This window comes from Panulirus ornatus, chromosome 11, assembly GCF_036320965.1.
Source record: "Panulirus ornatus isolate Po-2019 chromosome 11, ASM3632096v1, whole genome shotgun sequence".
Classification (NCBI taxonomy): domain Eukaryota; kingdom Metazoa; phylum Arthropoda; class Malacostraca; order Decapoda; family Palinuridae; genus Panulirus; species Panulirus ornatus.
Window position 1 is genome coordinate 17406547 of NC_092234.1, and position 22824 is coordinate 17429370.

Here is a 22824-nt window from a genome sequence, read left to right on the forward strand (position 1 = left end):
GCATAAAAGCCTTAATGTACACAGTAATTGTCTTCTATATCATTGAAGATTGCACTTTGTAAAGCACGTATGGCAAAACATTCCACTCTTTTTCTCATCAGTATTACTAAACTGAAATCATTGCCTGAAACAAATCTGGGTTAGTTATGTTAGGGTATAAACAGCTTAGGATATTAATATGTGTAAATTGTAGTCTTTCTCTTCATGTTGCATTTTGGGCCTGCATCCAAAATTTGATTACTACTTACAGATTCCCCCAAAGAATTATGACCTGAACTCTTTGCCTGAGAGAAATTTGTTGAATATTGAATTGAATTTGTTTTTGTAACGAGAACCACACTGCAAAGCTGTGACAAATTGAAGGTCAATCATCTAAGGTGATATGGTAGATTTTCTGGAGATGTATATTTCCTTTCATTGATATTATTTAAAACATGGCTTTAAATCTTACTTTACATCTGTATGTTTTGATTTCCTCTGAATGGAATGATGAATATGTACTAATGTATTTATATCTGAAACATTATAATCATGGTGAAAGTCATGCAGTTTGTGTGAGACTTCTGAAACTTTCTTGCATTTTATTTTCATTACTGACCTCATTCCTCCCTTGCTTTTGATATAGCTCTCATGCTTTACAGATTACAGTGGAAGAGAGTGTGCCGCTGAGTGGTGTCAGAAGAGAGGGAGGAAAAGGAAAATCTGTCAGGAAAGTGAAACATGAGGAAGTTCCTTCAAAACCTGAGAAAATGAGTTATAAACGAAAGACCCACATGTGTGAGTTATGTGGGATAGAATTTCACTATGCTCAGGAGTTCAGGGACCATATAAAGACACATGGAAGTTATGAATGTGCAGTGTGTGGAAAAGTGATAGCCAAACAAGGAATGTTGACACGACATTATGCCAAATTCCATGGACTGAAACTGAATCCAGAATCACGGCATATTTGCTGGATATGTGGGAAGATTTATAAGTCAAAACCAGCAATTACATATCACATTACTACAGCACATAGCAATACAAATCTTAAATGTGATATTTGTAACAAGAGTTTTGGCCATTCTAAAAATCTAAAAGCCCACATGAAACGTCATGGAGAGAAGGAAGTAGCTTGCGATAAGTGCCCATCCAAGTTTTATACCACCTCTGAATTAGGATATCATTATAATGCTGTTCATCAGAATGCAAGATGTTGGAAATGTGAAATATGTGGAAAAGAATTTAATCGGTCCAGTATCTACCTTAATCATGTAGAAAAACATAGGCCAAAGAGATTTGAGTGCACCATATGTTTTAGAATGTTTCGTCGAAAAGCACACATTGAAGCACACATGAAGCAGCATTCCAGTATGTCAGGTTGTGAGGCTGATGTTGATTCCAAGAACAAAATAAAAAGATACTTCAGGTGTAATGAATGTAGTGCTTTGTTTGAAAGTGAAGATATGCGCAAGGACCACCTTTGTGGTGATCGTGTGAAACTTATCAAACAATACTTCTGTGATAGGTGCAGTGTTTCTTTTCATTCAAAGGAGGTCTTGACACCCATGTGTGCTCTCAGAATTCTGCTCATATTCTGGTACAGTCTGAAACTGTTGCTGAAGATGTACAAATTTATGCAGAAGCAGGGAATCTTGAGCCTGGTGCAATTGGTATCAATACAGATGAGTGGGATACTTGTTTTGTTGTTTTGGGATGAATAGAAGTCTGCTTTGTTTTACAAAGATAAGTAGCCTCCCATTTTTTACATGGGTAAATTGGATGTCTGTCTTGGGTTTTGGATACATATGAAATGTGTTTATTGCTTATCAGATGTGAGTTGTTCTTTGATATAAGTACATTGCTTTGTCTTTGGGTAAGTGGGATATGTGCTATGTCATTAAGAAAATTGGACAGCTACCTTGTACAGTGCCTGGATAGATAGTATAGCGGTTTCCTACCCTGTTACTTTTGAATGAATATTACACACGCTTAGATACGTAAGACACCTACTTGATAATACCTTTATGAACTAGGTACATGTTAAACCATTCACCATGGCTGGTACATATGTGGTCTTTCTGAATGATAAAAGTTCACTGTTACAGAAGTGGTTTCTGCATTCAAAACTCTTGGGCATGAGTTTGGTGGGAAAATATTAGTGATAGAAGGCTTAATTTGCAACATTCATTATGTTGCTATAAGATATGAGCACATTTTGCAATGTGTAACTCAGGGTGCTTAATTTTGGCTAATAGGACAGTATGACAGTAGCAAGCTGCTGCCATTTCCACCACTCCATCTCCTTACCCCACTAATTATGTTTATATTCTTGCCGGATATGACTCAGATCAACCAAGTGAATTATCAGATGATGAATTGTATATACAGTGAAGATAAGAAGAATGACGACTCTGGGGTAGATGATGAAGTTGCACGTTATCCACACAGAGCACCACCAAAATGAAGACAGCAAGTGAGTGGTGGGGGTGACATAGATGGAGAAGGAAGGTGAACTTGGGACTGATAGGCTATACTGATCATGCCAAAACACTATGTTTGATTCTTCACAACCTGGAATTACAAATGTTTGTTCAATATATGATAACTCAAAGAACTTGTTTTTTCTTGAGTTTAGTTACACAGATATGATGGAAAATAATGTGTTGGAAACGGACAGATATTATCAGTATATCAGGAACACATCACCTCCATTTTCACCTTGCTGTAGACTGGCTAAATGGACTGATACAACCAATGATGAAATGTATCTGTGTCTCTATGTGCTGATTCTATTGCCACATGCAAAAAGAAACAGAAGAAATGACTGTTGGACAATGGATCATGTGTCCTAGATGAAGATTTTTGGAAAGCTAATGTATCATGACCACTATCTTCAGCTCCTGCAAGTTATTCACTTTGTTAGAAATATACAACTTGTACAAGGAGGTGGTAAGCTGCAGAAAATCTGTCCAGTTCTTGAACACACTCACAAAATTCTAGGTTAAGTTCATGCCTCTTCAAGATTTATTCATAGATGAGAGTTTAGGGCAGGGGAAAGGTTGTCTTCAGACAGTATATTCCTTCCACACATGATTGTTTTGCAGTGAAACATTTTGTACTTCATGATTGTTACAGTGAATTTATAGCTGACTTCATTGAATACACAGGAAAGAAAATGGACTTGGTGCATAATGAGTCTAGGCATTTCTGGTTCATTTGTAAAAACACTTGGCTCCTCATATCTAGAAAGGCTGTATTATCTTTGTTGATAATTGGTATACAAGCCCAAATTTCTTTTGTTAATTGCTTGATTAAGATACTGATGAGTTTTGAACAGAGAAAAGCAACTGAGAACACATGCCAAAACTTCCTGGAGAGAAACATGGAGAATGTGTGACACTTCACAATAATGAGCTTCTCTTCATAAACTGGTGTGAAAAGAGGTTGGTACATGTGCTTTCTATAGTACACAAGGTGACATGTGATAATGATGAAAGATTGGCAAGAACAGATTGTGAGGAAGCCCACTGCTGTTCCTCAATATAATAAGAAAATGAGATTGGTGGATAAAAGTGATATGTTGCTCAGTGGTGTTTAATGCATAAGAAAGAATGTAAATTGATGGGTGAGATTTATTTTGTGTATGATAGACATGTCATTACTGAACAGCTATTATTTATATCAGGTGAAAACAGGCACTACTCAGCCCCTCTTGGACTTTCATAAAACTGTTGTTCAACAGATGATTGACAGCTTTTGTCATGTGCAACATGAGCCCAGTGGTCATGTTGGAGTACATTCTCTATGACTGCAAGAGACACTATGTTGAGCCCCTTGCCTCAGGAAGGAGGTACCATGTGATCATATATCAAGGTGGGCACAGAAGCAACAGCATAGAAACTACAAATTCCAGTAATGTGCCTCTGTGTGTCTACCAACATTTTGAGGCATACCATTGTGAAGAATTACTGAAGTGAGATGGTAGTGAAAGGGTATTATATTAATAGTATTTATATTTGGGTGTAAACAAACTTTTTTCATATATTGTGTAAATTAGTGGATGATGTAAGTGACAATGCATAATTTATAATAATTGGTGAAAAGATAATGAAATTGAAATATGGCACTGGTGGTGGCATATCTTCTAAAAGTAGCACTGTGTTTGAATGTATAGGGAACTTATTAGCACATTATCTTAGATATTACTTTTCACTCAAATATTTTTATATCATGTAAAAACAGTTATCCATATAGAGCTATAACTACACTTCCACAAGAAAATTATGAGTGAAAACAAAAAATCATTCTGCACCATCATGTGTCTGTCAGTGGAGAGAGCTACACAACCTTAAAGGAATGCACATGTTAATGGTGAGAGGAGAGCCAGGCCCAGCCTAGTCCTACATTGTTGGCATTAGGAGAGAGTACCCTATTGATTTTCATTACTAAATATGCTTGATACCATTTTTTTTTCATATTTAATGTTGCATAAGGGCTTAGGCCATGTAATAAAATAATCAGCTGCATTGAATGGGTTAAACAAGGTCTGTCTCTGGGTCATTGCTTAAAGGAACACCTCTTTATATTGTGAGGAAGTTGGATGACTGGATTGATTTTCTATTCTTATTTAGAAATCGAGGAATTTGAAATTAAGACCTAAGATTTAATTATATTGAATACACAGATTTTATAAATTTACCATTCAGAGTATAAATCAGTCATGTTTAAGTGGAGCCAGTGGTTGAGATGTGTGAAATGGAAAATTTCTAATGCTGTATTTTCATCTAATGACAGCACATCTATTATCACTAGTAACTAAGACAAATAGACAAGTTTAACAGAAACTGTCTCTCTTGTCATTATGAAAGCTTACCCATTTCTGCAAAATCAGTCTTAAAAAGCATTGTTAAACATATTAACAGTATGATTATGATGGACTGAAAGTCTTGTGTTGTCTTCCAGACATTACAGGTGACCCGTCCCAGGGAACCAGGCAAGAGAGTACCAGTTCTTTCAGAGAAGATGCGCCTCAGTCTTGCTGAATTATCGAGAAAATCACGAGCTGTGTCATTAACAGAAACATCTAGCACTATAAAGAGGGATTCAAGGTCACTGGAAGATAACTCAGAGCCACGTGCTAAGAGGCAGTATCGCAAGAGACCACATATCATCCATTTATGTAAGTTCTGTATGAAAGTGTGTCCAACTGGTGAACAATTAAAAGAGCATCAACGGACCCATGATACAATTGAGTGTCAGTTTTGTGGGAAAGTTCTGGCCCGAATTGGAGCATGGGAAAACCATCTTAAGATATTCCATAATGTTGAGATTCATGTGCCAGGAAGTGAAGAAGCACTGAATCGTCCTAAAGAAAAAGTAGACTGTAATGTGTGTGGAAAACAATTCTCTTCAAAATCAGCACTTGCATATCATTTAAAACTTCATGATGGCAAAAGTTACCAATGTGACAAGTGTAGTAAAGTCTTCAATCATCCTAGTAATTTGAAAACACATCAGTTAAGACATGAGAAAAAGAAATATTATTGTGAAAAGTGTGGTAAAAAATTCCACACGAACTTTGCTTTATTAATGCATGACAACCAAACTCATCGCATGGCCAAATCTTGGAAATGTAAACACTGTTCAAAGGCCTTCACAAAATGTGCTGCCTTTAGAGAACACATACGAATTCATACTGGTGAGAAGCCATTTGAGTGTCATATATGTGGTGTAAAGTTCAGAAAGATACATCATTTGAAAACTCACGCCAAACAGCATGAACCAAAAACTTTCCGTGGTGGACCATTTAAATGCCAGCAGTGCCCCAATGCTGTATTTTTACATAAGGTATCATATGATCGTCACAGGAAGTTCAAGCACCCAGAAGTTGAAGTGAATGCACTGATAGGTGGAGAGCATGATCTTTTTAGTTCAGATATAGTCCTTAAAAGAGAGTATATGATTGAAGATGGAGAGAACAGAGTTGGGACAAGCTTCATGGTTGGAGACCTTGGAGAAGTTGAAGGTATTGAGATGGTGGGTTTAGATGATGGGAACTTTGGTTTTGGAGGACAGGGAGGTCAGTGTATTATTGTGCTTTCTGAAGATACTAAAGAAGATACAAAAAGTCAGTCCTTTCTGCAGCAGATTGAAATATCTAATGATGTACCTCAAACAAGAGTTTTGATACAGCCACAACTCCTTAAACAAGAAATGGACGATGTCAATGATGATGATGATGATGATGATGACGAAGAGGCTGAAGTCCATGAGTTTGATGAAGCTCAGCTGGCATCATTACAGGAGCACATGCAACTAAGTGAGCAGATGACTGATGCACAGCTACAGCAGTTATCTATTTCACCTGTTGAGAGTGGAAAATTCCAAGTTCAGATTGATGGAAAAACTTTTGATGTGTATACTGTTGCTCCATCAGAATAGTGTACCCTGTTTTCGTGTGTTGTAACTGTTACAGTGAGACATAAGGACCTACAGTTTAGTCAACTTCCTCTTTTTCCTTGTTCTTACATATTAAAGATAAAGGAAGAAGGACATATAGATATCCATTGCAGAAAAGGGTTTTCTATAAAACTACCTAATCTTGTTCATATTGAATGAATCATGGAAGTTATTAGAGTGATATCATTCTGTGAATGACTTCACATAAAGTGGGTTGAAGCAGCAGTGAAGTATTAAAGAATTAGATAAAAGTAATTACCATTTGCAGTGTATGAGAAGATGAATAAACTACAATTACATTTTGATAGAAACCTCTTTGGAAATATCTAATGATAAAATTCATGAAAATTTGTTTGGGTAGCATTGTCAAGAAAAGTTTATTTCCAAACTCAATAAGCTTTCTTTTATGTATAAACCTAGAATTGAATTTATCAGAATAGTTTATGACTACATATCAGATTATTTTTCAAAACTTTGAATACATCTCTCAGAATTGTCTATGATAGATAATCATTATCTGTCATGTAGGATGGTACACACAAAGTCTTCATACATTTCCAAACATAAGTCCATGTTTACACCTCTTGCAACCATGTTGTATCTCATCTTGCTCATAGATAGTCATAAGGATCCCTTTCACTCCCATTCTTACTGTATGCCCATATCATTTAAGCATTCCAGTTCTCATTTTCACACAAAAAACTCTTCCTCTGTTCTACATTTCATTCCAGCCTCCTCATTTCATACTCTGTTCTCCTGTTCTGTATGCTAGTCTCAGGAAACCTATTTTTTCTGTAATTCTGTTACTTTCAAACCCATTTCTTTCTGCATGAAAATAGGATGAAATGCACCTTAGACATGCTCCATCAGATTTGCAGACTCATGTCTTTAACCATGATAAAAGAATATATCACTGAAAGACATATAGATCTCCTTCATGTTTCTGTCTTAGATTTTGTGCATCTGCCTTTTTTTTTATTTAACAATTTATCTAACAAATAGACCTCAAGATAGCATTTGCAGAATTTCTTAATATGCTTTTACTGTCTCACATCTCTGCACATTCATTGAGCCATGCATCTCACTTGACAATGAGTGACCTTATTGTCCTTTGCTTAATCTTTGATCTCTAACACTTGGTACTATTTTCATTTCTCAATATGGACTGCTTTGTTAATTTTTTCTTTTTTCTTTTTATTACACTTAGTCACTGTTTCCCATGTTAGAGAGGTAGCACAAGGAAACAGACAGAAGAATGGCCCAACCCACCCACATACATATGCATGTACATAAATGCCCACACACGCACATATACATACCTATACATTTCAATGTATATGTACATATACATACACAGACATATATATATATATGGCCCAACCCCCCCCCATACACATGTATATACATACGTCCACACACGCAAATATACATACCTACACAGCTTTCCATGGTTTACCCCAGACGCTTCACATGCCTTGCTTCAATCCACTGACAGCACGTCAACCCCAGTATACCACATCGCTCCAATTCACTCTATTCCTTGCCCTCCTTTCACCCTCCTGCATGTTCAGGCCCCGATCACACAAAATCTTTTTCACTCCATCTTTCCACCTCCAATTTGGTCTCCCTCTTCTCCTTGTTCCCTCCACCTCCGACACATATATCCTCTTGGTCAATCTTTCCTCACTCATCCTCTCCATGTGCCCAAACCACTTCAAAACACCCTCTTCTGCTCTCTCAACCACGCTCTTTTTATTTCCACACTTCTCTCTTACCCTTACGTTACTCACTCGATCAAACCACCTCACACCACACATTGTCCTCAAACATCTCATTTCCAGCACATCCATCCTTCTGCGCACAACTCTATCCATAGCCCACGCCTCGCAACCATACAACATTGTTGGAACCACTATTCCTTCAAACATACCCATTTTTGCTTTCCGAGATAATGTTCTCGACTTCCACACATGTACATATTCATACTTGCTGCCTTCATCCATTCCCATTGCCACCCCGCCACACATGCTCGTACTATACTACTCCCCATAATTGGATATGCTCTAATATTAATTTTCTTGTCTGTTTTAAACTTTCTACAGATGCATATACCAGGAGTCATTCCTCAACAAATATCTTCCTTATTGTTTTGTTAAGTAATCTATTGTTTCAGTGTCTTAACCTTTTCTCCAAAACACATATATTAGTTGTACTCTGAGAGCAGTCATATTCTTTACTCCCATTAGACTATGGTTGCTTGCTACAAGGCCTATATCATCACACCTGTAGTTTTCATCTGTATTATTTCCACCAATATCTGCCTGTATTCCTTTATATTGTATAATTGTGACAATGACCTAAAGAATTAGGTTTTGCTCTATCATATGTCTTTCAGTCATTACTTGAGTCAAATTTCTCCAGTTCAAAACATCTGCTGTGAATTAGCTTGAGATAAAGTACAGTAAGTTCTTTCTGTGTCATCAGTCTGAAATTTTCTGTGGTACATAGAATATGTGCATCAGTTCCCCCCTTTAAGGTCTGCTCTACAAGATTGTGTATTGCATTGTTCAAACTAAGTCCATCGTTCCCAGAAGGATGTTAACCCTCTAAAAGGAAGACAGCTTTAGCTATTACTTAGCTCTCACACCTTGAAATCATTAAGATTATATTCTTTATACCACAGTTACATTTTCTGGTCATCGTTGCAAAAAAAATGAAATTGTGTATAGAAAAGTTATGATTGTGTTGTTTCATATATGTGTAATGAAAAGTTTTTCATCAAAAGTTTTTCTTATTTCTTTGGGACATTCATGATATACATATGTTTATATCTTATTTTTTCTCCTAAATTATTTGTTGTTATTCAGCATGTACATACCGATTTTTTTATATCCATATCCTGGTAGGGGTCCAACATTCTCAAGACAGAAACGTTTTAAGAAATGCAACCACTTAATGCTGTAGACATTGGTGAATGCTTCACTGACATTTCATTAACCTTACAGTTGTTGAACTGAAGGATGTTGGTTTTTCTGTCATGTATATTACATGATTTTTGAATATTCATTCATGAAATGTCTGAAACTTTACAAAATTTGAGCTCATGCTCATTTCTTTGACTGTCATTTTCCTGCAGTCTACATTATTTTTTAAAACCCTCATTTGAAACCTTCAGGTTTTGTAGAGACTGGGAAAAGTCAAAGATACTTTACAGCATAAAGTATATTGTAAAGGGTTTTTCTTTAGTAATTATTCTCCTTTGCTCCTTTATTAGATACAGATGTTTTGTTGTCATTATTCCACCCCCCAAAAAAACAGTGTTTCTATATTAATAATTATACAGATGTGGAGTATAATTTTCATTCAGAGATGATTATGGTACATTTGATGCTGCTCTGTATTTTTTCATTCATGATAACTTTGTGTATGAGTAATAACAGTTATTTTATTCCAGTTTATGATTTAGTTAGTTCCTTCACTGTATTCTAGAGACAGAAACTCACGAACTGATACTTTGTATCAAACATCCCATGCTGCTATACGCACATGAGACCACATTATTTCATTAGAGGGATTATGGATCAATCAAATTTTATAGTATTTTATAATTCGGGTTTATATTATTCATGTAATTTTCAGATAACTTCATAATGGCATGAGTGTAGTAGGTATATATTTATGATGTTTTGGTGTACCTCTCAGTTTCTCAGTTGTGATGGAACATAATGTTAACTGCCAAGTAACAGGATGACAAGTATTGGTTGGAGTATAATTGCTATTGCCCTTTAGTGGTGCATGCATAGTCATACATATGTTAAGCGTAATATGATTTTGTGTTAAGCTGTGTTTGGCATTCTATATGACACAACTGGTTACACAGCCTGTAACATTACATTACATACCCACACTTTAATGTGGTTGCAAATTAGAATGTGATTAAGATACTTGTATTAAACCACGTGTAGGTAATCATATATAGTATAGGGTGTTACCAGACTTCACTTGCTCAGGGTTACACCACAAGTGAAAAGTCACCTTTGGTGAGGCTGCATCATTGGGAGTACAGTCGTGTCAAAAAACATTTTACTCCATTTCCCTGCTAATGGAAGTAGTGTGACCATGGGCTGCTGGAACTTTTAGAACAGGGATTCTCAACATTTTTTGCCCCATGCTCCTGTTTCACTATGTATCAAAATGTTATTCCCCTTTCCAAGATTGTCTGACTTAAAGGGTGCATTCGAAATAATATGCATATGATATTGAAAATCTTTTTTTTTTTCTCTACTCGTACATATACATTTACTTGGATTATTTTTATAATGGAGTTATACAGAGTTTATAGCAATAGCAGATGTTGGTGGATTTTAAAACTTGAATAAAAGTACAGTTTTTTATATATATTTATAACTAATTACTTAACAGAATAAACTGAAGCATATTTCAATAAATAAAAAGTTTAGTGGAATGTCAGGGTATTGTGATGCAATAAATAAAATGTTCAATAGAATGCCAGGGTACTGTAATTCATTTTATTCTGATGAAGATTACAGTCAATGAGAAACCTGTGATTGTTTTTCTTCGCAAATATTTGGATAAGTGGAGGAATGCATGAAAGTGCACTACACATATCATTTTCAACCTCCAGTCTATTTCAGTGCTTCCTTTTCATTTGCAACAAGAGTTGAAACGCCTGACTCATAAAGATATGTCAACCCATATGGAAGCAATGCATGGATAGCTCTTTCTGCCAGTTTGGGTAGGAATTGCACATCAAGGGCCAAAATCCTGTGATTGATTTCTCATTGAACATATCTCTTGCTCCCAAATCAGTCTTAAGCTCCAGAAATTCACCTTGACAAAAATCAGGAACTTTTTTAACTGATAACTGCAAAATTTCATTTTTTGCATATTGTAGAAGCACTTGTTTTTCACCACCAGCAATAAGATTTGGTGAGTTTCTCAAACATTGCAACATTTTTGATCTTGACCTTTCTCTTTCAGTTTTCCAGCTTGCTCATGAAAGCTTTCAAGAAATCCATGAATTTTATGATGTTTGTATTCCATCCTTACGTATGAAGATTCAGTTTATTCAGCTACTCAAAAATGTTAACCAAATAGGCAAGGTGCATGATCCATTCTTCATCATCCACCTAGGCATAAAATTCCATCTTACCCAGAACTTCAAAAAATAATTTGAGCTCATCTCTAAGCTCAAATACTTGCCCAATTAGATTTCCTCTTGAAAGCCATCAAAATTTGTGTGGAAAAGAAGCAAATGATGGCCTGCATCCATGTCAATACATAACTGCTTGAAAAGTAATGAGTTGAGGTGAGAGCTCCTTCTTTGACAAAATTCACAATTTGAATTGTATGATCCAAAACCTTCCCTAGTGGAGCTAGAAGTGTTTTTGAGGTTAGTGCCTTATGATTATTCATACAGTGAATGACTTTCACTTTTGGAGCTCGCTTTTTCACACAAACTTGAAATCCAGATTTTATCCCCAACATAGCTAGTGCTCCATCTGTACACCACCAACAGACATGATCCCACAAAAGATTTTCTGATTCAAAAAAAGATGAGACCTTTTCCAAAATATTTGAGGCCTTGGTAGTTGTTTGAAGAGCAGAACAAAAGAGAAACTCCTCTTTAAATGAACCTGAATGAACATGTCTTGCAAACAATAGCAACTGGGGACACGATGCCACATCAGTCAATTCATAAAGTTGAATTGAAAATAAGCCAACTGCTGCAGACTCAATCTCCCGTATAACTTGATCCTTGTCGCTGATCCTCCTTTTAACAGTACTGTTTGATAATGAAACTGCTGCATATTTTTTCCCCATTCCATTTCCCAACACAATTTCCACCATTTTGAGAGCAAGGTTTGATCAAAGTTTCCCAAATGTGTGTGTTTTTTCTGCTTATCTATCTCCAGTGCTACTACATAAAAAGCTTTAGTAACTTTTTGGCTCAATTCTCGGAATGCCGTTGTTGATTCCATCTCTATTTTTTTGAGAGCATTCCCATGACATTCAAAAAAGAATTTGTCCTTGTCCTTGTGTCAAGAATGAACAATTTGCAAATGTTGCTTCAACTTTGTTGGTTTCATAGAATCATTTGTCAAAGCTTTGCTACAAATAATGCATTGAGGTCTTTCTTCTCCATTGATAATCTATATGAATCATATTGACCACATTGAGTATATGAATCATCATACCCTCTTTATTTTGGCTTTCATGATGGGCTCCAAATTCTGCAAATGAAGAACAAGACAAAGACTAAGATAACTAAAAATGGAATAATTTCACCGATAAAAAAAGTCAAATATCTATCTTTATTTTTAATTTGATCTGTGACATTCAATAAAGTGTGATGTCCTGTAGATTATGTACAATCTGTAGAATTGTAGTTTGTAGAAAGATCAATATTCCAACAGTTTGAGTCTGCCAATCTATGGTCCCAATCCCCCCACCCCCCGCCCCTACCTTAGAATTCCCGCCGATTGAGAACCCCTGCTTCAGAAAGTAGTCCTAAGTAACACCAGAAATATTTCATAGAAATTGGCCCTAAGGTAGATTAAGAATGACTAAATGTTTAGTGTGGTGTTATATAAAGACTGCTGTAATTGTGCAATGAATGGTGTATATGAACATATGATTACATATTTGCTGGTTATGATGTAATAGTAATCTAATTACAAATTAACTTGCAGTGATGTAGTAGCATATTTATATATATGTATGGTATGTTTGCATAGGAAATTACATATACCATGTAAGTTATACTTTAACTTGAAATGATATTCTTAGAAAAGGCATTGTATTCCTTTGAGTTTTCTTGTAATGGTTTTCAAAGTGTTGACCATCCCTCAGAATGATTTTATGACTGCCCAACAAGTTCTCATTCATACAGCCTTCACTTTTCACTACATGTGTATTAAAGTTTATCTGTTACTCTTTATACAGAATGAAAACTCAGTCTTTTACACTTCTGAGTACATATGCTGTATTATCTTCCTTCAGCGTTTAACAAATTTTTTCTCTGAACAGAAGGTTGTTTAAACAGTCCATGGTAGTAACTGAATTGAGATATTCATGAAGTTGTGCTAGAATACTTCCCTGTTGGAAGATAATTGATATTTACTGTGTAAATGAAGCAAATGAACCCCTACAAGTTAATTTTAATTCTGGAATAAGGAATGTAATTTCATTCATATACCAGTCTTGATTTTGCTTTCATATGTAACATACTGTACATACTAGTCTTAGGATTGTATGTAAAATGTTATATTTTTCTTGCATAAAATAAACTATTTGTTATTTTCCAAAGATCTTACATAGAGTTTGAATACCAATTATTATTAGTCCCATTTTGGTTTAAATATTAATATCTTAGAAAGGACTTATCTATTTCATATAACAGGCAAAGTATTTCATTCTGTTGTGAAGTTTTAATAATGGTACTCATGGCTTCTTGGTTTATATTAAGATACTGAGCACAAATGCAAAGAGATTTCATTTATCATGTGAATCTATGATTCAGTACTTTTCATAACTTCAACTTGATTTTTGACTTCAACCTTTTCTCTCCTTTCTTACATTAATTTGACTTGTTACTATGATTTTTTCATAGTGTATTGATAGTTGTGAATCCAGTTTTTGTGTTGTTTTAATAGCTGTGTTAGATAATGACTTGACCTATGGGATGCGTATTTCCAGATATATAATTAAATGTGGGAGCTGGGGCTGGAAATCTTCCCCTCTCGTTTTTAGTTTTCCTAAAAAAGAAACTGAGGAGGGAGCCAAGTGAGGATATTCCCTCAAAGGCTCAGTCCTCTGTTCTTAATGCTACCTCGCTAACGTGGGAAATGGTGAATAATATGAAAAAAATGAATGATTAAATGTGAAATGTATTTTATCCCTGGAGAAAGAATAGAAAGAATATTGCTCATGTATTCCCCTGCACATCATAGAAGGTGACTAAGAGGGGTGGAAGCCAAGGGTTAGAAAGCCTTCCCTCCTGTATTAGTTTCCAAAAGAAGGAACAGAGAAAGGAGCCAAAGAGGATTTTTCACACAAAGATTCAGTAATCTGTTCTTCATGCTGTCATGCCCTTGCAGAGAATGGCAAATATGTATGAAAAAACGAGGTAATGGTGGATGTAAACTGATAAGTTGTGATTAGGTATGAGTGTGTGAATCTCATATGAATGTGTAGAAATGTGCAAGTTTTTGTGTATGAAAGCAGCTTATTTTCTTTAATACTCTGTTGAATACCATCGGATATTTGACATTCACTGATTTCTTGTTGGATTTTTCTGTTTTTTTCACCAAACATTTTGCTTTATTTGATAAAGTGTTCATTAGATATCCTATATTTATTTGTATTCAGTTCTTGAATCATAAATGAGACATTTCAAGCCTACAAACACTGCCCATCTTCAAGCAGTTTACATAAGAGTGATCGTACACAAATAAAAGTAAAAATAACAGAAACAGGAGTGGTTCATATCTTGGAGTTTTATAGTAGCTGTGAATGAAGATAAGATCTAAATGTGTAATCTTGGTTTCCCTGAAGGTGCTTGTGTTTGTACATGGTAGTTTAGGCATTTATGATCAAGCACTGGGTGAACTGGTTGGGTGGTTATGGATCCTTCTTATACTTCAATGATATGTGTTGGGCTTATTTCCTATCCACAGCTTCAGTTATCTGTAGTCTCTTAGGGTCGTGGCCATCTTTCACTTTTTCTGTTTTTTCAATGAAATATATATATTATTTATGATAGAGTTGATAGAGATGCTCTGTGGAAGGTATTAAGAATATATGGTGTGGGAGGCAAGTTGTTAGAAGCAGTGAAAAGTTTTTATCGAGGATGTAAGGCATGTGTACGTGTAGGAAGAGAGGAAAGTGATTGGTTCTTAGTGAATGTAGGTTTGCGGCAGGGGTGTGTGATGTCTCCATGGTTGTTTAATTTGTTTATGGATGGGGTTGTTAGGGAGGTGAATGCAAGAGTTTTGGAAAGAGGGGCAAGTATGCAGTCTGTTGTGGATGAGAGAACTTGGGAAGTGAGTCAGTTGTTGTTTGCTGATATACAGCACTGGTGGCTGATTCGTGTGAGAATCTGCAGAAGCTGGTGACTGAGTTTCGTAAAGTGTGTGAAAAAAGAAAGCTGAGAGTAAATATGAATGAGAGCAAGGTTATTACGTACAGGAGGGTTGAGGGACAAGTCAATTGGGAGGTAAGTTTGAATGGAGAAAAACTGGAGGAAGTGAAGTGTTTTAGATATCTGGGAGTGGATTTGGTAGCGGATGGAACCATGGAAGCAGAAGTGAATCATAGGGTGGGGAAGGGGGCAAAAGTTCTGGGAGCATTGAAGAATGTGTGGAAGTCGAGAACATTATCTTGGAAAGCAAAAATGGTTATGTTTGAAGGAATAGTGGTTCCAACAATGTTGTATGGTTGCGAGGTGGGCTATGGATAGAGCTGTGTGGAGGAGGGTGGATGTGCTGGAAATGAGATGTTTGAGGACATTATGTGGTGTAAGGTGGTTTGATTGAGTAAGTAATAATAGGGTAAGAGAGATGTGTGGTAATGAAAAGAGTGTGGTTAAGAGAGCAGAAGAGGGTGTTTGAAATGGTTTGGTCACATGGAGAGAATGAGTGAGGAAAGATTGACCAAGAGATATATGTGTCAGAGGTGGAGGGAACGAGGAGAAATGGGAAACCAAATTGGAGGTGGAAAGATGGAGTGAAAAAGATTTTGAGTGATCGGGGCCTGAACATGCAGGAGGGTTAAAGGCGGGCAAGCAATAGAATGAATTGGAATGATGTGGTATACCAGAGGTGACGTGCTGTCAATGGATTGAACCAGGGTATGTGAAGCGTCTGGGGTAAACCATGGAAAGTTCTGTGGTGCCTGGATGTGGAAAGGGAGATGTGGTTTCGGTGCATTATTACATGACAGCTAGAGACTGAGTGTGAACGAATGTGGCCTTTGTTGTCTTTTCCTAGAGCTACCTCGCGCACATGAGGGGGGAGGGGGTTGTTATTTCATGTGTGGTGGGATGGCGATGGGAATAAATGAAGGCAGACAGTATGAATTGCGTGCATGTGTATATATGTATATATCTGTGTGTGTATGTATATATATGTATACGTTGAGATGTATAGGTATGTATATGTGCGTGTATGGACGTTTGTATATATACATGTGTATGTGGGTGGGTTGGGCCATTCTTTCGTCAGTTTCCTTGCGCTACCTCGCTAACGCGGGAGACAGCGACAAAGCAAAATAAATATATAAATAGATTATTATACTTTGTCACTGTCTCCTGCGTTAGCGAGGTAGCGCAAGGAGAAAGACAAAAGAATGGCCCAACCCACCCACATACACATGTATATACATACACATCCACACACAGCACATATACATATCTATACATCTCAACGTATACATATATATATACACACACAGACATATACATATATACACATGTACATAATTCATACTGTCTGCCCTTGTTCATTCCCATCGCCATCCTGCCACACATGAAATGAAAACCCCCTCCCCCCACATGTGCATGAGGTAGTGTTAGGAAAAGACAACGAAGGTCACATTCATTCACACTCAGTCTCTAGCTGTCATGTATAATGCACCGAAACCACAGCTCCCTTTTCACATCCAGGCCCCACAAAACTTTCCATGGTTTATCCCAGATGCTTCACATGCCCTGGTTCAATCCATTGACAGCACGTCAACCCCGTTATACCACTTCATTCCAATTCACTCTATTCCTTGCACACCTTTCACCCTCCTCTATGTTCAGGCCTCGATTGCTCAAAATCTTATTCATTCCATCCTTCCACCTCCAATCTGGTCTCTTACTTCTTCTCGTTCCCTCCACCTCTGACACATATATCCTCTTTGTCAATCTTACCTCACTTATTCTCTCCATGTGGCCAAACCATTTCAATACACCCTCTTCTGCTCTCTCAACCACACTCTTTTTATTACCACACATCTCTCTCCCTCTTTCATTACTTACTCGATCAAACCACCTCACACCACATGTTGTCCTAAAACATCTCATTTCCAACACATCCACCCTCCTCTACACAACCCTATCTATAGCCCATGCCTCCCAACCATATAATATTTTTGGAACCACTATTCCTTCAAGCATACACATTTTTGCTCTCTGAGATAACGTTCTCGCCTTCTGCACATTCTTCAACGCTCCCAACACCCCCTCCCCCACCCTGTGACTTACCTCCACTTCCATGGTTCCTTCCACTGCCAAATCCACTCCCAGATATCTAAAACACTCCACTTCCTCCAGTTTTACTCCATTCAAACTCACCTCCCAATTTACTTGTCCCTCAACCCTACTGAACCTAATAACCTTGCTCTTATTCACATTTACTCTCAGCTTTCTTCTTTCACACATTTTACCAAACTCAGTCACCAGCTTCTGCAGTTTCTTGACTAAATCAGCCACCAGCATTGTATCATCAGCGAACAACAACTGACTCACTTCCCTAGCCCTCTCATCTACAACAGACTGCATACTTGCCCCTCTCTCCAAAACTCTTGCACTCACCTCCCTAACAACTCCATCCATAAACAAATTAAACACCCATGGAGACCATGCATCCTTGCCGCAAACCAACATTCACTGGGAACCAATCACTTTCCTCTCTTCCTACTCATACACATGCCTTACATACTCAATAAAGACTTTTCACTGCTTCTAGCAACTTACCTCCCACACCATATACTCTTAATATCATCCACAGAGCATCTCTATCAACTATATTATATGCTTTCTCCAGATCCATAAATGCTACATTCAAATCCATTTGTTTTTCTATGTATTTCTCACATACATTCTTCAAAGCAAACACATGATCCACACATCCTCTACTACTTCTGAAAGCACACCGCTCTTCCCCAATCTGATGCTCTGTACATGCCTTCACCCTCTCAATCAATACCCTCCCATATTATTTCCCAGGAATACTCAACAGACTTATACCTCTGTAATTTGAGCACTCACTCTTATCCCCTTTGCCTTTGTATATTGCTACTATGCATATATTTCGCCAATCCTGAGGCACCTCACCATGAACCATACATACATTGAATATCCTCACCAACCAGTCAACAACACAGTCACCCCAACTTTTTGATAAATTTCACAGCAATACCATCCAAACCCGCCACCTTGCCGGCTTTCATCTTCCACAAAAGCTTTCATTCCTCTTGTCTGTTTACCAAATCTTTCTTCCTGACCCTTTCACTTCACACACCACCTCAACCAAAACACTCTATATATGCCACTCTATCATCAAACACATTCAGCAAACCTTCAAAATACTCACTCCATCTTCCTCTCACTTCACCACTACTTGTTATCACCTCCCCATTTACCCCCTTCACCAATGTTCCCATTTGTTCTTGTCTTACGCACTTTATTTACCTCCTTCCAAAACATCTTTTTATTCTCCCTAAAATTTAAGGATACTATCTCACCCCAACTCTCATTTGCCCTCTTTTTCACCTCTTGCACCTTTCTCTTGACCTCCTGCCTCTTTCTTTTATACATTTCCCAGTCATTTGCACTATTTCCCTGCAAAAATCATCCAAATGCCTCTGTAAGATTTACTCCGTTGTCATACATGATATGTTACATTCATAGGTAAAGGCTGAAATTATTAAAAAAGATGTTTGAAAAATTGAAGTAAGGACTTCAGAGAAGGTGTCATGAGGTTTTAAATTAGCAAAGATTATACACACTTTTGGGCAAATGCAGCCTACAAAAGCAGCATCTCACTTTATGTTAAATGATCTCCCTTCTTTTTAATTCTGAAGTTGCCTTTTTCCTTATCTAGGAGATGAATGAATCTGAAGAAGTAGGTAGTTGGTAGGAACATTAGGTAGGAGCGTTAGGTAGAGGCAGTCAGAGGGAACATTAGGTAGGAACCTCTGCAAAGACTGTGCTAGAGTTTTCCCCAGCCAGTGGCCTGTTAAGGGTGAGACTCTAAAGGCTAAGAAGCAGCAATAGAGTTCACCTGTTATGGAGACTATTGTTATGCCCACCCTCTTGGGGGAGTTCCAGATGGGAACAGGTATCAATGATATAGATAGATTGATAGATAATACCCTTGATAGGCATTTTGGGTAGCCATATATCTGTGTATAAAAGGAAATTTATCATGTTTCTCTCAAGTGCCAGGATGACACAGCAATCTCACTTTTCCTACACTTTTCACTCCCTTCTCAGTGTATTCCTATCCTCTTTCATCCTTCAGTTACCACAGGCTGTCAGTCTGTTCCTCCTAGCTTAAATACATTTCATCTTCTTTCAATTTTTGGCTTTTGACACTCATAAATGCAGGTGTGCATATTCCTTTATTTATTATTTTTTTTTTTTTAGTTGAAGGCTCCAGTCATGGACAAAAGTCCACATCGAGGCCGGGCCTTTATTGAAATACAGAGAGAATTATGAAAAGGAAAAAGAACAGACAAGGGAAAGTATTAATGAATTTTTGAGAAAGTGAAAGACCTGTCTTTTGAAACGTGCCAGTCCATATTTATTGGAAAAGAGAGGGAAAGTTAGAGAGTTCCAAAGATTTGATGTGCAGAGAACCAGATATCAAAACAGCCCACTGTTGAGTTGCCAATGGCCACACAATAATCATGTGATGCAGCTGCTTGCTGAGTATTGTGTGGTCTAACTAGTGGCAGGGGCACACAAGCCAGCCAGCTCTCAGGAGCAGAAACCAAACTAATACCTATAGAAGAGGAAAAGTGAACCAGCATTGCAGCTTAGGGCAAGGGGGGTCAAGTTTGGAAGTTAGCCTGGGACAGTTTATAAGTTGGACCACTTTCGACCCAACTCTGTCAAGTAAGGACGCAGAACTAGAACTACCCCAAATGTGAGAGCAGTGCTCCATACAAGGACAAATCAATCCCTTGTATGAATGGAGCAACTGTATGGAGGAAAAGAAGTTTCAGTGTCTAAACAGGACACCCAGTTTCTTAGAGGCATACTTAATGGGAACTGAAAAGTCCTTGGATGTTTTTCTTCCAAACGTAAAATCAAATGATTTAACCTGTTGATTTAATAGAATGTGTGCAGAAACACCACAGACTCTTCTTAATGATGGGAAACTCCATTTTTTTAATAACAAGTGTATGTGCATATATGTATATATGCGTGTATATGAGTAGATGGGCCTTACTTCGTCTGTTTCCTGGCACTACCTCTGATACAGGAAATGGCAATCAAGGATAATGATAAAAATGATAATAATAATGATAGTAATAGTTTAGTTTTTATAAGTATTTGCTGTTTTGTTAATGCTGTAGAATTTAAGTGTTTGTGTAAAGCTGAAAGTATTGCTTAGATTTTAGATTTCTATAGCCAATAACTCAGTGACCATTTCCTAACCTTCCCATATATATCCTTGTTTTCAAGAACTTTTGTATTCCTATATGAAAAGATAGATTTAGATGTAAGAGTATTAAAAGTACACAGAAATATCACATACATATCTCTGTTTCGGTGTGTTGGAGTGGTTGTATGTGCTAGAGTGTGGCAGTGATGACTCTGGTGCAGTCTTTCCACACTTTGCAACAAGAGGATTGGACTTGGAGGTCTGGTTTGTTTGTTTCTTCATCACATTTATGTACACTGATTTCTTGCCGAGGCACAACACTGGAGGTGAATTAGCTGAATAATAGATACATTAAGCAATACTTATCACACTTTTTAGTTTTAATTACACTGTAACCTTTATATTATTTAGTACATGACACTTATTTACTTTTTCAGCTTTGTAGAATTGCTTTTAGTACTACTCACCTAGGGTGTGGAAGTCAGTGAACCATTTACCAATAGACAAACTAACACCATGCTCCTCACACCATGGTTGCTTTCTTCTTACAGTGCATAAGCATACTGTCTTTGTACCATTGCTTTTTTTCCTGTGGGTGGCACTGGTTCAAAGTATTGTTTTATACTCTTCTTGGCTGTTGGTCTTTCTGGGAAAGGCTACCACTGAGTAGAGGAGAATATTTATCTGTGCCTTCCAAGCAGTGGAAGAGACATTTAAAGGTTACCAATGATACAGTAAGTCAGCTGTATATTCAAACAGGCAAGAAAAATTAAATCATCATGTGACAAAGGGAGCAGTCCTTTAAGGATTCTCAGATGGGAGCACTTGAAGGGTTAACTTGAGGAAAAGGTTGATATCATGTGAGGCTGTCTGAAGAGGGAATGGTTGATATCACATAAGGTTCAGTTCTTGAAATGGCCACAGCCTCATTTGTGAAATATATGGCTTTTGATGCTTTTAGGGGCATCCCATGCAGTTTATCCAGACAGCACAATCTAAACTTTCTCCATATTCTGCAAAGTATATTAGGGGATGTCAAGAATGCCTGTACAAGATCTATGCTCACATTACATAATACTTTTTGCTTTGTCACTCTTACAATATGATAGTTACCTCTGATGGAAAAGCATTAGTAATCATGTATGCTTTTGACAAAAACACGAAATTCCAAACAAATCATTTGGTATACTCGTAAAGCACTTCATATTTCTGGCAGCAGTTCAGCATAGCTTAATGAGCACACAACACTCATAAATGATAACTTAGCAGATTGAGTTGCATATGATATTAATCAGAACAGTACACTTTAGTTAATCATAAGAACGGACTTAAGATTTCTTTTTTGAGATATTTTGAACCTTTGTCTCCACTGTACAACTGCAGTTGTATTACTACATTGTCAGTAGTTGAAGCCCTAAGAACTGACTTAAGATTTGTTTTTTATATTTTGAACTTTTGCCTCCAGTGTACAAGGAAAATTATTGCTGATATATTGCTAAATTGTCTGTGGTTAAGGCCCAAAATGCTAAATTGCATTTTACTTTCTATAGGGTCCTAAGGAGACAAATGGGGGTATTTTTGTCATAGTTTTCTTGATCCTATTATCATTAAAAACGTTGACAGAATTTTTACTGTTTTAGATGCTCTGCAATATTCTCCATCCCTTCTAGCACTCATAAGCTCTTTTTATTCTGTAATTGCATGATCTAACCATCTCCAAATACCTGATGACTACAAAGACAAAATATATCCATATATATCAGCCCTGATTGCAAGAGGAATTTACATAACTGGTTCAGTAGAACATGTGAAAATACTTTCAAGTGATAGTCATTGAGTTCATTGAGGACAGTTGAAAACCATTTCTACCATAACTGTGAGCTTCAAGTGCCTGAATAGGAGTATGGGGTCATTTCGTAGCTTTTGGGTTGCGGCTATTATCATCTTTCATTTGATTGCATCCATTTCTTTGTTTTATATCTTT

General features: G+C 37.0%; 1 protein-coding gene across 2 annotated transcripts in view; it reads left to right on the forward strand.

The window, feature by feature from the left end:
• LOC139751341 (uncharacterized) overlaps positions 1-22824 on the forward strand; it is a 144929-nt gene that overhangs the window by 92080 nt on the left and 30025 nt on the right. The window contains exon 8 of one of the 2 annotated variants that reach the window (XM_071666695.1): positions 4945-7808. The exons of the other annotated variant lie outside the window; for it this stretch is intronic. Within the exon in view, the coding sequence (XP_071522796.1) occupies positions 4945-6423 (1479 nt within the window). The 3' untranslated portion in view covers positions 6424-7808. Of the gene's footprint in view, positions 1-4944; positions 7809-22824 lie in introns of those variants that run through there. 2 annotated transcript variants of the gene reach the window in all.